The sequence below is a fragment of the Stegodyphus dumicola genome, chromosome 2 (assembly GCF_044657685.1).
Source record: "Stegodyphus dumicola isolate Sdum_Otavi_A_Nest chromosome 2, ASM4465768v1".
Lineage (NCBI taxonomy): Eukaryota > Metazoa > Arthropoda > Arachnida > Araneae > Eresidae > Stegodyphus > Stegodyphus dumicola.
Window position 1 is genome coordinate 66,731,487 of NC_140769.1, and position 15,130 is coordinate 66,746,616.

Consider the following 15,130-nt stretch of genomic DNA (forward strand, 5'->3'; position numbering starts at 1 on the left):
AGATACAATGAAATTAATTTTCAAGAAATTTTCAAATAATGAAGTTATTTCTAAATAAAAGACAGTACAAAAGAATTTTTGAAAGTTAAGTTCATTTTTTATGGCCATAAATAAAAATATTAACCTCTTAAAATTTATATAATAATTAAGATATTCCAAGTGAAATGTAAACTATGTATAAACAATAAAAGTGCTGATAAAAATTTTAATTTATCGTGAATGTTTTTTAATAGTGGCTGATTTTTATTTAGGTGTCGAAATATTTGTTTATGTATCGGATTTAATATATAAGGTGTTCACTAATTTTTGAAAAGGTCTAAAAAATGCTGCAATATGTAATACTAGTGTAATATATGTGTAAAACGCTTTAAAATAATAATATGTAATATAATATATAACAATATATAACACTTCAAAATATGCACAATATATAACACCAGTGTAATACTTTAAAACAATAATATATAACACAACAGATAACAATATTTAACACTTCAAATATATGTACGCTATATAACACTTCAGCAATATGTATACTATATAACACTTCAGCAATATGGATACTATATAACACTTCAAAAATATATACAATATGTAACACTTCAACGATATGTACACTATATAACTCTTCAAAAATATACACAATACATAACACTATATAACAATAACGTTACAATATATAACACTTCGAAAAGATTACAATGTGCAGTATTGAGCCACATCACTAGATATGATATGCAAATCATAGACCTATGAACCGTATCAGGTTAAACAACAGAATTAATGAAGAATTACTTTTCTTTAATATCTTTAGATTATGCTGTTAAATTTGCTGTCTGCTATTCGTTTGAACTTAAGTTACCAATTCTATTCCATTCTTTTACGACATTCCAGATTTGAATTCATTGCTCTTCGCAAATTTAATGATAGAAACTTAACTCTTGTTAAAAGCGAAAAATTAAATTTTCGAACTTTGATTTAATAATAACACGAAAATGATATAATAAAAGAAGTCAGTGAAAATGAATATTACTACTAATGGTGTTTCATAGCCGTTGATGCAGCGTAATCAATTACAATCCTTCTAACTGCGTGTGTCCCTTTCTTCAAAGAGACTAATAGGACTTTAATGTAACTGATATCGAAAATTCTTTTAACACCTTTTCAAACGCAACACTTTTGCTAAGTTCGAATACATAGTTCGGTTCTTCCTTTCTTATAATTGCTTGATCTACGCGAAATACAACGTCAAACGAAAGTTCCTGAATATTAAATATTGCAGATGGAAATCTACTATTGAAAGTTAGTTCAGATAATACGCGTTTCTAGAAAGAATAGCCTGTTGCGCTTTTCGTTTGTACGAGGGATACGAGTTTTAGTATTGCGCATTATGGTAACACTAAAACCCGTATCTCACCTACGAATGCGTTATTCTGTATTGCGCCTTATGCGCAGGTTTGCAGAATGATAACAAATTCGTGATTTAAATTTTTTGGAAGCACAGTCCTTTGGCATCATTCCAGTGCAGAATGGAAGCCAGTTAGGATATCTCCCTCTTTTCCATATCTCCAGTTGCTTAAACTTTGAAACAGAGCTGTTCCTTTCATCTCTTATGCTAACGATCACGAACAGAAAGATAGGAAAGCTAAATTTCATTATTCGGTCTAACGTTCTTCAAACTGACAAATCATTTATGACAGATTGCATGTTTGCATATGGCAAATCGCAGGGGAGGGTTGTTTGCTTACGAAGGATGCCTTCGTGGAGGGCTTTTTAAGAGAAATTGCCCAGTTGCCTAGGCTAGGTTGCCTAGCCGGGACAAATTAATAGTATTCAGCAGTGGTGGACCGTTAGACAGTAAAAGAACAAACGAATAGGAATAGATATATAACTAATTTCCAATTATTTAACATGTTGAAATTAAAGAGAGAAGATCAAGAAAGCTTACGTGTGTAATTTCGATAGTATCACATAGCTCGACAACGAACCATGTGGTAACTCGACAGGGATTCAGCATATATTCGTCCGCTTTCTCGTTCAAGACTGCCATCTTATGTCTTGCTTCCGGATTTGACACAAGAACTTTAGCTCCGCATTTCGCAGATGCATAATTGAGTTTCCTTCTTGATAAACTCTTTGTGTTTTGACGCTTTTCGGTGGTCATACTTTGTTCTAGGAGATAAAAGAAGATAATAGAAAAATATGCTCATATATTGCTATCTATAACTATCCACATACACCCACATATATTATATATTCTTTTCTTTATATATGTATAACCGGCTAAAGTGTGTGTCGCCGATAGTTTATTGTTGCCACTCGGAAAAATGAGCGCGCAAATTAACGTTTCGCAGTTTTTAATTAATATCTCGGCCAATTAAAGTCGTACAAAGATGAGAACGGTATCGATGGATTCAGAGAATTTTTTGGAATCCGAGGATATGCGTTTCGCATTTCAACTCGATGCCGTTCCGTAGATATTCGAGAAAAAAGAATTTGGCACGTAGCCAAATCTTTGTAATAGGGAAAACCCAAGAAAGAAAGTGGAAATTGTAGGGAAAACGTAGCGGAAAATTAGTTTTTAATTAACATCTCGGCTAATTAAAGTTCCAAGAAGACGTGAATGGTCAAAATAGCGTGCCACGGACTTGCGGAATCCAACGGTGTGCTTCGCTAAGCCCGGAAGCCAGCCGTTTCGGAGGAAATTATGCTACTTCACCCCATATATATATGCAGCTTAAGTGTCTGTTTGTCGCCGATAGTTTATTGGTTGCTTGCGTAACTGTACTAGCCAATGGGGTGAAGTTGCCACGGCACAGGGTTGCCGTTTCAATTGAGACAATTTCCTGTAAAACTTGCCTTTGCTATGACCATCAATAAGTCTCAGGGACAAACGCTTAAGCGTGTTGGCATTTTTTTACCTGAGCCTGCATTTGGACACGGTCAACTTTATGTTGCCTGTTCAAGAGTTCGTGAAAGAAGGGACGTAAAGTTAAAAATAACTGATGGTCCTCTCCAAGTCGAGCTTAAAAATAATGGAAAGATCTACACAAGAAATGTTGTATACAAAGAGATCTTTGGCATGTGAATTAATATTTTATTATTTAAATCACCTTTATTTATTGAGCTCCCGGTGGCTCTTAAGAAATGTACCGCCAGTGGTTTCCTTCATTGCACTCTACTTTAAGCAATTAAGCAAGGGGAAAACCCCGTGGGGCAATAAGCAAAGGAGCGCCCTCGCCGCCTGCCCTGGGTAATTCAGTTTGAATTAGCAGACATCTTTGCCCAAATAATTTTAATTACAATTTATAATATCTAGAACAGTGGTCAATTCGTATGACCGCCGGGCTTTCTGTATCATATATATATATATATCTATATCTATATATATATATATATATACATAAATGCTGTTACATGTATTAAAATTTACAAAATAATCATAAAGAAAGTATTTAACAATGTAAATTTCCCTCATCCATAGCCAGTTGACAGTTCCTAAAAAAGTGCAAGCAAAAGAGTAAAAGTTGTGATAATGGTACAGATATGAGAGCAAAAATAAAATACCTGATAAACTGGAATAAAATTACAAAGGCGTTGACGTCGTGTGAATGTTAAAGCCAAATCCAATACCACTGAGCAATTAGTCGAAAAATCCCTTATTTCTTCTTAATTGAAATCTCAATAGCTTGAAATCTATATGGTAAAAGCGATGCAAAATATGAAAGTAAAAATAAACATAATCAATGGACAATGCATGTTTATTTATTTCCAAATATCTTGGTTTTGGCTTATAGCGTATGCCGTTACCTGCCTTCTTTCCTTTGTTATTTTACACAAAATTAGAAACTGTTAATTGCGGAGCACGCGTTTAAATACTATCTGTCCATGTGCTCTTCCGTCACAAAGAAAGCACACTGGAGTTTTCTTGAATCAATGTAAAACAGATGCACATTAGGGCAAATATGTCCAGTTAAAAAACAGAACAATGCTTCTACTGGAGTATGAAAGAAATATGGGCTTGTTTAGAAGTTATTGCCAACCTTTCTCTTAGCTTTTTATGCATAAATATGAGTCAAAAATCTTCCCAAATTCCATGTTTTTCAGTCTTTTAGAAAAATGAAATGTTATTAAATTTTTGGTTTTTTTTCTTGCGTTTTTGCTTCTGAAGGAAGGGGGACCTATGACTGGTCGCCCACCGAATTGATAGAGTTTTCCTTTTGCTCCTAAAGAAGAGTAGCTTGCGTCCGAACGTTTTTGTAACTGACAGAATTTCTAGTCAACTGTGCGTTGGTAGTGTGCGTAGTTTAGGTTGTAAGAAATAAGATGCGTAGTTAACGATATCGTTTAATTATTTATTCTTAGCGAGAACAAAAACAGTTATCACAACGAGAAAATTTTGCGTGTGATCGTTCTACTGCGTAGTAGTAGACTATATCAGTTGCCACTTATCAGAGACTAAACTTTACATTATTTCTTGTTGCCAGATCTAACAAATTAACATAATAAATACACAATAACAAAAATGCGATGGGAAAGTGTTCCATCAGCCAAACGACAAAGTACGGAACATCGAATTAAGGAAATAAAATAAGGAACATCAAATTAAATTTTACATTGGCATGTTTCCCTTTTAATTTGGTTGATATATACTGCTTTTCTAGAAGTCTGTTACGAATATACATATAATATTAACATTTTTATTACATTTTTGGATTTTTAAATTAAAAAAAACAATTTTATTAAAATTTCAAAATTTAAATTTTATAAATTCTCCTAGTACCTAGAGTTCTATTTAGAAAAGTTTTATTCTAATTATAAGACAAAAATACAAAAATTTTGATTTCCATATGACAAAAACTGATAGAAATATTCTATGCGAAATCTGGAATTCGCATCCACGTACATAAACGGAAGAACGAAATGTTTGCATTTGTTCATAATTAAAAATAAACATCAGTTTAGAAAATTATTTCTGATATTAATAGGTTAAGCGACGAACTTTACTCTGCAAACTGTCGAGAAAATAATTGACTAGACTGTTTTTCAACAAACAGACCGTTTGAACGCCCAGAATCTTACAAAATCCGTGTTTTAGAAAACACTGACAAGATTCAGGTTTGGCTCATAGTCTTTTCGTAATATTATTTTCAGGAATTAAAAATTAAAAATATTTTCTAGGTTATCGAGTTTTTAATGTGATTATTAGATAATTTTCCTTGAAGTAATAAAACTATATGAAAATTTTCATCCCGCATTTTAGCATATGAAATTGTAGAGGTTATTTTAAGTTTCTAACGTGTCTTTTAATTTTTAAACATGCCTTACTCTCTGTTCTTGTTTCCCATCCACTATTCCCTATAAGTTTTTAGTATTGCGTTACAGGTAAGGGTACAAAGAATATTTAAAGGAAGGTTTCGCTTACTTCAGCAGAAGAGCTTAGGAGTCCTTATAGGCAGGTTTTTGCCGCCAGGTTATTTCTTTATCTAAAGCTTGCTGATATTTGCCGGTTATTTTAATTAAAAGCCATATACGTTAGATGATTTTATACAGATTCTGTTTAGTTTAACATTAGCTTAGTTTCTTGTCTTGAGTTAAAGGCCCAAGTAGAGGCTTTTCTGTAAGTACGAGAATGAGGCCGTCTTTTTTCTTAGTTTGAGATAATAATGGGTGAGTTTAACCCTTCTCTGGAGTTTTCATCTACACTTGGACTCAGCTATAAGTCGCTACATAGTTCATCTAGTTTTCTACTAAGTTAAGCATAGACAAAATAATTATTCATAGCCCAATGCTCAAAACTTCATCACACCAATAGACAAAATAATTAGAAAGATTACAAAATTTATAAATTACTTTGGTGAAAAATTTTTCAGCGTACCATTTGTAGTAAAATTATGAATTAGATGATGTAACGTATTAGTAAATCATTGAAGGATATTTTTGAATGGCGTTAATCAACCTTAAATTATTCTAACTAATTTGTTAACAGACCCGTAAAAGAACGTTGGAAATGCCTTCAAATATGTCGAAGTTTTAAATTATACCTGTCAACGTGCTTTGTTTAATTTTTATAATGTGTATAAAATTTTTCTAATTATAAGTATAGGAATTGAGAAACCATATAAAATTTAAGACTTTTTGTCTTTTTTTTTAAAACTGATTGTTTCAAATTTGAAAATGCCAAATATTGAATACTTGAGTCATTTAAAACACTTTTGTGATTGGAAGTACGTGTCTGTAATAACCAACAGAGGTGAAAATAAAGAGGCTGCATAAGGAATTTTGTGGATACCGTACGTACATTCATCACAAAAAATTATTTGTCTGTCTATGATTAGTGTTAGTGTCATCGGCAAGGGTTTCACTTAACAGAAGGCTATTAACAGCCAAATTTTTGAAATTTCAGAAATACAGACTTGGAAATCCTGGGATACCGAATTTTCAAACCACTACATAATACAGGGATCAACGTTTTCTTTTATCATGAGAAAAAAGACCTCGAAAAATTATATTTATGTCGCATTCTTTTAATCTGTACCTTGTTTAGTAATTTCCCCTTCTTTCCATTCGTTGAAAGATGGTATAATACTGTACTCCTTCTTTGATACTCTTTCAGCTTTACTTGCAGCAGATTTTATGAAGGATTCCAAAACATCTGTATGCTTCTTCCATACCAGAGGAATATCTTTCGTCAATGAGTTCTTTTCTTTACTGGGCTTTCTCAGAGGGTTTTGCTTTCCATCTTGGAATATATCATAACTGAAAAACAGAAATTATGAAGTTAAGTTATACTTAATCAATTTAATAGGCCAGGAAACCATAATAATATGTAGGACAGTTAGCTAGTTCCATTAAATAACTTTAAAACAGTTAGCTAGTTACATTTTAGAGTCTATTTCTTTAAAGTTGGGTACTCTACTGTTATCAGGACCAGATACAGAAATGTATGTATGAATGCATGTATGTATGGATATATGTATTCATGTATGCATGCATATATAGGTGCGTGTGTAGTATATGTATGTATGTGTAGTATATGTATGTATGTGTAGTATATGTATACACACATATATATATACTCAAATACATACATAAACATGTGCATACATATATACATTTCTGAATTCAGTCCTCATAACAGAAGAGTACCTAAAGTTGTAATTAAATGTAAGGTGTATCTTTAAAGCAATATATTTTCTATCACAGCTTAAAACAACACAGAGTGATTATTAATTCTTTTTGGGATTTCGAAAGAATAGGACATTAACTACAACATATACAGCAGAATGGCACATCAGTGTATAAAGAAATCTCCCCAAATTTTCTTTGCGTATTGCAAGCGATCTAGGAACGAGACAGACATCAACATAATTCATATTCTAGCTTCACACTTTCCAACATATCATGACTGATATCAGCGACTGCGAGGTAATTTCTTATATCAGTGGTAAATGAGCAGGGACACGATTTTGGATATAACCAAATAAGCAAAAATTAACATGGGATTACATCAATTGAGCTAAGAAGTCATGAAAGAAGGCGAGAGTCAATCCCCAAGAAGCATCTCCATTCCAATGACAAGAGAATGAGCGCAGACTACCTCATGAAAATGTGGATATCCTCATTTTATAGAAAAAAGAAGTTCATGCTATCTTCTCTGGAATTCTGCTATTAACTACACTCATGTCCAAAATTATCTTTACATACCCAAAAATGATGATATTCAATGAAATATCGAATCAATGTGATCCGTATTTGCAGGGAATGTGTGAAAACCAAGCCTAATTAGCATTATCCAATCAAAAGTAATCAAACGGTTTGTGATATGCAAATCTAGGCGTTACGTGAATCAAGCGCTTTGCGCAAACTGAATATTTGAGTGAATTTCTGCAACATAGCGTTTGATTTCAGTGTGTAGGGACTCAAAGCGGTTTGTTATGGCTTCGAAGTATCATTTGGAAGAATCTGTAAAGTGGCGAATTATCTGCCGTTTAGAAGCAGGGCAGTCAATCATGGAAACAGCCACATGTCTGAATATTTCAAGACAGACAGTCTCTAAGCTATGGAAGCAGTTTCAAAATGATGGAAGTGTTGTAAGGAGGCCTGGACAAGATTCGGAAACGAATGACAACTGCTTCTGAAGATCGGTATCTGGCATTATTTGCCCGTCGTAACAGAACGGCTACTGCTCGCCAGTTAAGTTCAGAGCTTGCAGCCGCCACTGGAACTGTTGCATCACGGCAAACAATATACAGAAGGCTTAATGAAAAAGGCCTTTATGCCAGAAAGCCAAGGGTATGTGTTTTACTGTCTTCACAGAAAAAGAGGGATCGCTTTAATTGGTGTAAAGAACATCAAAACTGGACTGAACATCAATGGTCCCATGTTCTCTTTATTGATGAGTCGCGGTTTAGTTTAACTGGTAATTCTAAACGTGTTTACATCTGGAGGGAGTCAGGAACACGAAATGATCCCTCGAACATTGTGGAACGTGACCGTTTCGGTAGTAAAGGTGTGATGGTATGGGGTGGAATAACGATCGATGGACGTACGCCCCTACACGTGTTCAGCAGCGGATCTGTGACAGGCCAGATATATCGAGATGAGGTCTTAGATCCTTATGTAAGACTTTTCAGGGGTGCATATGGACCTGACTTTTTATTTATGGATGATAATGCCCGTCTCCATCGAGCAAACCTCGTTGATGAATTCCTTGAAAGTGAAGACATTAAGCGAATACCTTGGCCACCAAACCCTCCTGACCTTAACCCGATAGAGAACTTATGGGACTACCTTGGAAGAGCAATTGCACGTATACATCCTCCTCCTAGAGATGTAAATGCTCTGAAGACGGCATTGCTGGAAGAGTGGAGATTAATTCCCCAAACTGTGGTTAACAACGTTATTTCCAGCCTTAAAACACGTTGTGACGTGTGTGTACAAGTCAGGGGAGATCATATTCCATATTAAATTCGTAAGACTTAATTCTTTTTCTGAATCATTCCTTTTTTTCTTAACTCTCTTTGTCACACTTTATTACCATTTTTATTGTTTCATGCTACAATTTTATATCATATGAGGTGATCTTCAATTTTTTCTTTTGCATTTATGTGTCATCATGTTATGCATGATTCCACGAAAATTTATTAAATTATAAGTCATAGTCTCTGAGAAATCCGTGAATTTATGCATGTAAACATAATTTTGGACATGAGTGTACTTTTGCCGTCCCAAGAACTGATCCGTATAATGGTTAGTGAAACTGACATCCATACCGAGGGTTCCTGGTTCGAATTTTGGTGAAAACATGCATGTTTTCAGGCGTATAGTATATGCATAGTAAGCGCTGTTTACACTTTTTTATTATTCGCATTTTAATCATAGTATACTTTATGTATATTTGCTCATTTGGTAAGATATTTTTAGGAAATTTATTACAGTCGGAAACATTCTGACATGGAAAATGCAAGACAAAATATTTTAGAAGTATATAAACAGAAAAGCGAAGAAAGTTTCCATAAAATTCTAAAGGATAGGATCCCTACTGGCTTACTGTCTGCTTCACAAACACTCCACGTCTTAATATATAACGTACAGTGCCCTCTGTTAGGTAGCCTGTTGCTCTATAATTGGCATTCTCACCAGAGAAGAAATCTGCTAACAATGAAACTTTTCACCTATTAACAAAACCAATGAACAGAGTAAAGAGAAGCATTTGCAAACAAACTAAGTAACAAATTTAGGAAGACTTGAGTTAATGTGAATGTTGTATAACGTATTACATATGTACCATTTTAATGGAGAAAATGCCAAGTGTCGTTCAAGGTCTTCAACACCTACGACTAATCTCTCAAACTGATTTGCGTCTTGATGCTGTTTTAAGAGCTCCATATGCTCTTAAAACAGCATTTAAGAGTCTTTAAACAGTTTTAAGAGCTTCAAAGACTTTATACCTTTGTAAACATCCATGCTTTCTCTATATCTGAACTCGAAGACAGTGATAATTAAGTCCGCTCACTACCAATACCGATCAAGACAACAATCAATAAAAGTGAAGTGTATTTGTAAACTTTTCCTCAGTTTAATTATGCTAATATTTTTTCTCCAAGATCCAACTAAAATTATTTAATTCCTAATTCATTTATCAATCTTTAACTCTTTCAAAATAAGATTCTAAATTCTGCTACACTCATTTCTTAGACGCTGACGAGAAACCTTCTCCATTATTAAAGAAGTCTAGTAAAGAACTCAAGTTATTATCTTTAGTAAAAATTTATAATATGAAGTAAAAATTTTTGTTATTGATAAATTATATCAAAAGATAACGAAGTAGATTTTTGTTTTGCCCATTACATCATTAGTTATATCTCCTCCATTGCTAAATAATGTAGAATCTATATTTATGCAGCTAGAACCATTAAATTTTGAACACTCATAGTCCTTGACCCACACAAGTGCCTCTCGAAGTGCGAACTTGAATTTTTTTTATTTATTTCTTATTTTATGCGAGATTAATGAATTTTTATTAATAAACTCAATGATTCAAAAGCAATGTGTTACTACGGTTCGGAAAAAATATTTTTATGTACTTCTCTCCAGTATATTGCCCTGTTTGCTGTATTTCCCATGTGTCCCATATTTGCCATATTTACTACCATTTTAATCAAAAAACTCGTACATGTAAAAGTGATATTTTGCTACTCCCGAGAATTAATGCTTTTACCTTCCACGTGTCAATTAGTTGCCGTTTTCCTAAGCATAATATATCTAACTTTCAAATTCAATCTGTTATTGATTAATAAACTAAGGAAATTAAAAGTAATAAATGCAATTCTCAATAAAACTTTTTAATTATATTTACTTTTAAATAAAAATTAATTTAGTTGTCTCGCCGAATTGAAGTCATGCTATTAATTCGTACGTAAATTCTTCAGTATTCATTACGTTTAGTGCGTGCAGTCTGTCCTACATAATGTCATATTACTACTTTCAGACCTTTTCTTGGTTTTTATTTCTTTAGAAAGATTACCCAAACTTCATTGCAAGGTAGAGGAACGACTGATGGTTTGGGATGTATGCACAATTGGCAGTTTTGATTTAAAACACATCTATTATAGATCTACTAGAAGCTTAATATCATAATAACAGTAGAAACAAATTAATAATCAATCTTTAAATGCGCAGAAGAAATACTTAGATACTCTTCAAAGATAAATATAGTTATCGTCTTCATTACGGGAAGATCTTGCTAGCAACAAGAGTCTGTCTAATTAAGACTCAGCTCTTTTGTACTTGCTCTGCCTGGTACATTTTGCAGATTGAATTAATCATGTTTGTTTGGCTTTTATGTTGTAGTTTACGTCCTCTGGTTCATTTGAGTTGAAGAAAGTTATCAGGTGATGCAGAGGTCGATCAGCTCCTGAAACTGAGAAGTTTTGACAACAGACACAGTAAAAATCACTAGAATCCTCTAACACTGGTTGAGGACATTACTGAACAAATTATTAAATGTGTAATATCAAAGCATGTTTTCGCGCGCCTTCTTAATGGCTTGACTTGTCTGGCGTTGGAATTTAGATTGCGACATATGAGTGGCGGCAAGCATGAATTTTTTTATCTGTCTCTAGTCTGTGATAGTAGAAAGAAAAAAATGAACTTTGCTACAGAAATAATAGCTACAACGGTTTTAACAGAGTTACCAATGTGGCTCCTATCATTAAATTCTTCAATTAAAGGGAAGGCAAGATAACATGGAACAACTGATATTTGAGCTCAGTACTGCCAATATGTAATGAAAAATAGAGTAGCATATCAAAATTAATATAAATTTATTTGAGAAGATCTGAATTAAAAATAGAAATCATATTCTCTATATTCAATTCTTAATGTATACACTCCAGTTATTTTCGGAGCATAATTGAAAGTAGTTGTCCTATTAAAGAAATTATACAATGAACTGTAAGTCATCGTAATTAATAGAAATTATACAATGACTACAGTTCATTGTATAATTTCTATTACATATAACGTCTAGAATCGTCGGCCTGGAACGGTTGATTGAATTAGTCTAATAACAAAACGTTTGGCTTATTATTAAAAATCATTGCTAGCTGAGCCCAATGAAATTGCATTCATTTGCCTAGACTAATCAAAGTCATTACAGAATTTTTCTTTTTAATAATGAATATTTTAGATAGCAGGCCCCGCAAGCGGGTAGTTAATTAAAATAAAAAAGCATAAATATTACTAAGAAATGCATACTTCTATAAAAGTTTAAAATTAATTGATTTATTAAGCATCATGCCGTTTTAATTTGAGCAGCAAACTGAAAGTGTTATAGAAGGTAGAATGTGTACACCTCTAAAACACAGCCATTTGCAAAATTGCGAGGGTGATTGCGGAATAGGGCACTGAAGAAACTCCATAGTAGAGCAACATTTCGTGACAGGAAAAATAAAACTAGAACACGATCGTTTCAAAGTGCTTCAACTGACCATCTGTCTTCTAAATATAAACAAACATTATGATTCTACATTGAAGTCTTCATAATTAACAGCGGCGAAGGGGTAAAGTCTTTGAACGCTGGTAATTTAGTCAAGGCTCAAATTCCAGCGAACATATGTACTAGCTGCATGAGTGCTTTCGAGTTTATCCCCATGTGTAATGTGTATACGAATGAGTTTCCCTCAGAAGCTCCTTCACGAAGATCCGAGTCGAGTGTTTTACCTTAACCAAAACAAATCAAACCAAAATTTCATAACTACAATGGATAAAAGGTAAGATGAGCTTATGCACCTTATGACTTAGGCAAAGAAAAAAAAAGGAGCTATTTTTCTAACGGGAAGGATGGTTTCATGAAGAATGTTTTAAAGGAAACTTGATTATATTCATATTACAAATGTTACACATTCTTATTGAGCACGAGTCGAACTATCAATGTTTATCAGTGTTATCCATTAGGCTACTGCCATCGCCTCACGTGAAAGCCGACAAATTTTATAACAGAAGAGACAATTTTTTTATTCCTCTAATAAAAGTAGCCTAAAATTCGCAGCAAATATTAACATTGAGATTATAGCAGATTGGTTGAAATTCACAAATTCTGAAATAAATGTAGATTTCTTATAGATCCATTATTAGCTAATATTTCTTGCTAGCAAATATATTAGTTAATGTTTCTCGTTTATTAACTCAGTTTACTGATTACCTTAAAATTTACATTATACTGATACTTCATTTATATCATCTTAAACACTTAAACGAAGAATTGCGGTAACTGTTGTTTTGGTATCCAAACTGCACAGAAAAATGTGCAGCCAATTTTTAAAACTAATTCATAAAAAAAAAAGAAATCCATAAGAATTTATTACTAAATTCAAATAAATTAAATTACGTTTCATTTCCATTATTATTTGAAACATATATTCACTTACATTTTTCAAGCAACACCAGAAAGCAAGTAGCACTTACTTCGAGGGTAAATTCCAAGTTAAACTCCAGTAGAGAAGATAAAGAAGCAACAATAATTGTAATGCAGATGTAATTTCACTCTTAAGATCCATTCTGTATTTTGTGCCTTAAATCGAATTTATAGCAAGGTATGAAATTCAATATATTCATGATAGCTTTAGTAGACTTTGCCATATTCAGTTAAACAAAGAAATAAACAATATTTTCATTCTGGAAATTAGTTTTTACTTAAAGTTCAGACCATATGCTTTCTCTAGTTTCTTTCGCGAAAACAAAGGCTTATAAGAGCTATATATATGCGTTATCTGATTTCTAATCAATCTATATTCGATAAAGTAAATGTATTGAACAATGGCTTTGAAAACATATCTGAAAAAAAAAATAACAAGAAAGAAAAAGATCGTTGGTTATCTGTGTATAAGAGTGAGTTACTTTGTATTACATTTGTAAGGATTAGTGAATTAGTAGCTGTGTATATGAATATGTTTCTCGGGAGATTGCCGAGACATTAAATTAAAGTAGATTTAATACAAGGCACTTACTTTATAATTTCATCTCACTTACTCGTTAATTTTATTTTTAGTTTTACATAAAAGTTATTAAAAAGGCTATTATACAAAGTTTATTTTAAGTAACGTGTTTTTGTTTATGTTAAAATCTGTTCTATACTTCTATCCCAGTAAAATATGCAAAAGGAAGCAACTTTAAATAGGAATAAGTTTAGAGAAGGAAGATTGGCACTTACTTTATAATTACAGCTCACTTACTTTATAATTTTATTTTTAGTTTCATATTAATGGTACTAAAAAGGCTATTATACAAAGTTTATTTTAAGTAACGTGTTTTTGTTTATGTTAAAATCTGTTCTATACCTCTATCGCGGTAAAATATGCAAAATGAAGACATTTTAAATAGGAATAAATTTAGAGAAAGAAGATTGGCAACATCAACCTACCTGTAAAAGAGATCTCTGTTTGTGTCCAACGTCAGCGGTATTTCTATTAACTGGTGAGGTTCCCCTTTGCTTTGAATATTAAGTATTTTTTCCTGAAATGAATCGATTCAGGTACTAGGATATAACTTAACATAATTGTTAATAGTTTAGTTTCATGCTGTCTCTCATTCCCGTCTGAAACGGGATTAAATTTGAGTTAATTGATTTCATCTAGTACTTCAGACTGAAGTCAACATTCAATTTATAGTTGTTTTTATTTTAGTTGATATTGTCATAATTATAAATTATAATTATATAATAATTATATAATAATAACTTAAAATTATAATCAGAAAGAAAATTATAAAAGTTAAAAAAAGTTAATAACATGTATTAAAATTTTCGACTTTAGACATTGCAACAAATCATGGTTTCAAAAGAAAAAGTAAAAAAAGTAGAAAGAGAAATCCTCATTTAGAAGTTTTTTTGCAAATGCGTACTGTATGACAATTTTACATTCTTTAATGAAAAAACAACATTCCATAGATAAATTAAAGCAAGTTTAAATTTAATTGCTTCGAAACGAAGAAAATGCAATTCAGATATAGAAATTCAGATTTCTGGAGTTGGAAAAATTGGAATTCTCAAATATACAATTTCCAACAGAGAAAAGGAAACGTGTAATGCAGCAACATTAGAATATCTTAAGAAGAAGTGATAAATGAA

The 15,130-nt window shown here is 32.4% G+C and overlaps 1 protein-coding gene across 4 annotated transcripts in view; it reads right to left on the minus strand.

The window, feature by feature from the left end:
• The window catches only part of LOC118200220 (uncharacterized), a 38,141-nt gene extending 24,416 nt beyond the window's left edge, over positions 1-13,725 (minus strand). For 3 of the 4 annotated variants that reach the window (XM_035372158.2, XM_035372159.2, XM_035372156.2), the window contains exons 1-3: positions 13,471-13,725; positions 6,539-6,759; positions 1,949-2,172 (exon numbers count right to left, since the gene is read on the minus strand). In XM_035372158.2, coding sequence (XP_035228049.1) covers positions 1,949-2,172; positions 6,539-6,759; positions 13,471-13,562 — 537 coding nt within the window. In that variant the 5' untranslated portion in view covers positions 13,563-13,725. Of the gene's footprint in view, positions 1-1,948; positions 2,173-3,567; positions 3,697-6,538; positions 6,760-13,470 lie in introns of those variants that run through there. The other variant, XM_085810740.1, reaches the window with a different exon arrangement.
• Positions 13,726-15,130: the final 1,405 nt, after the last annotated feature.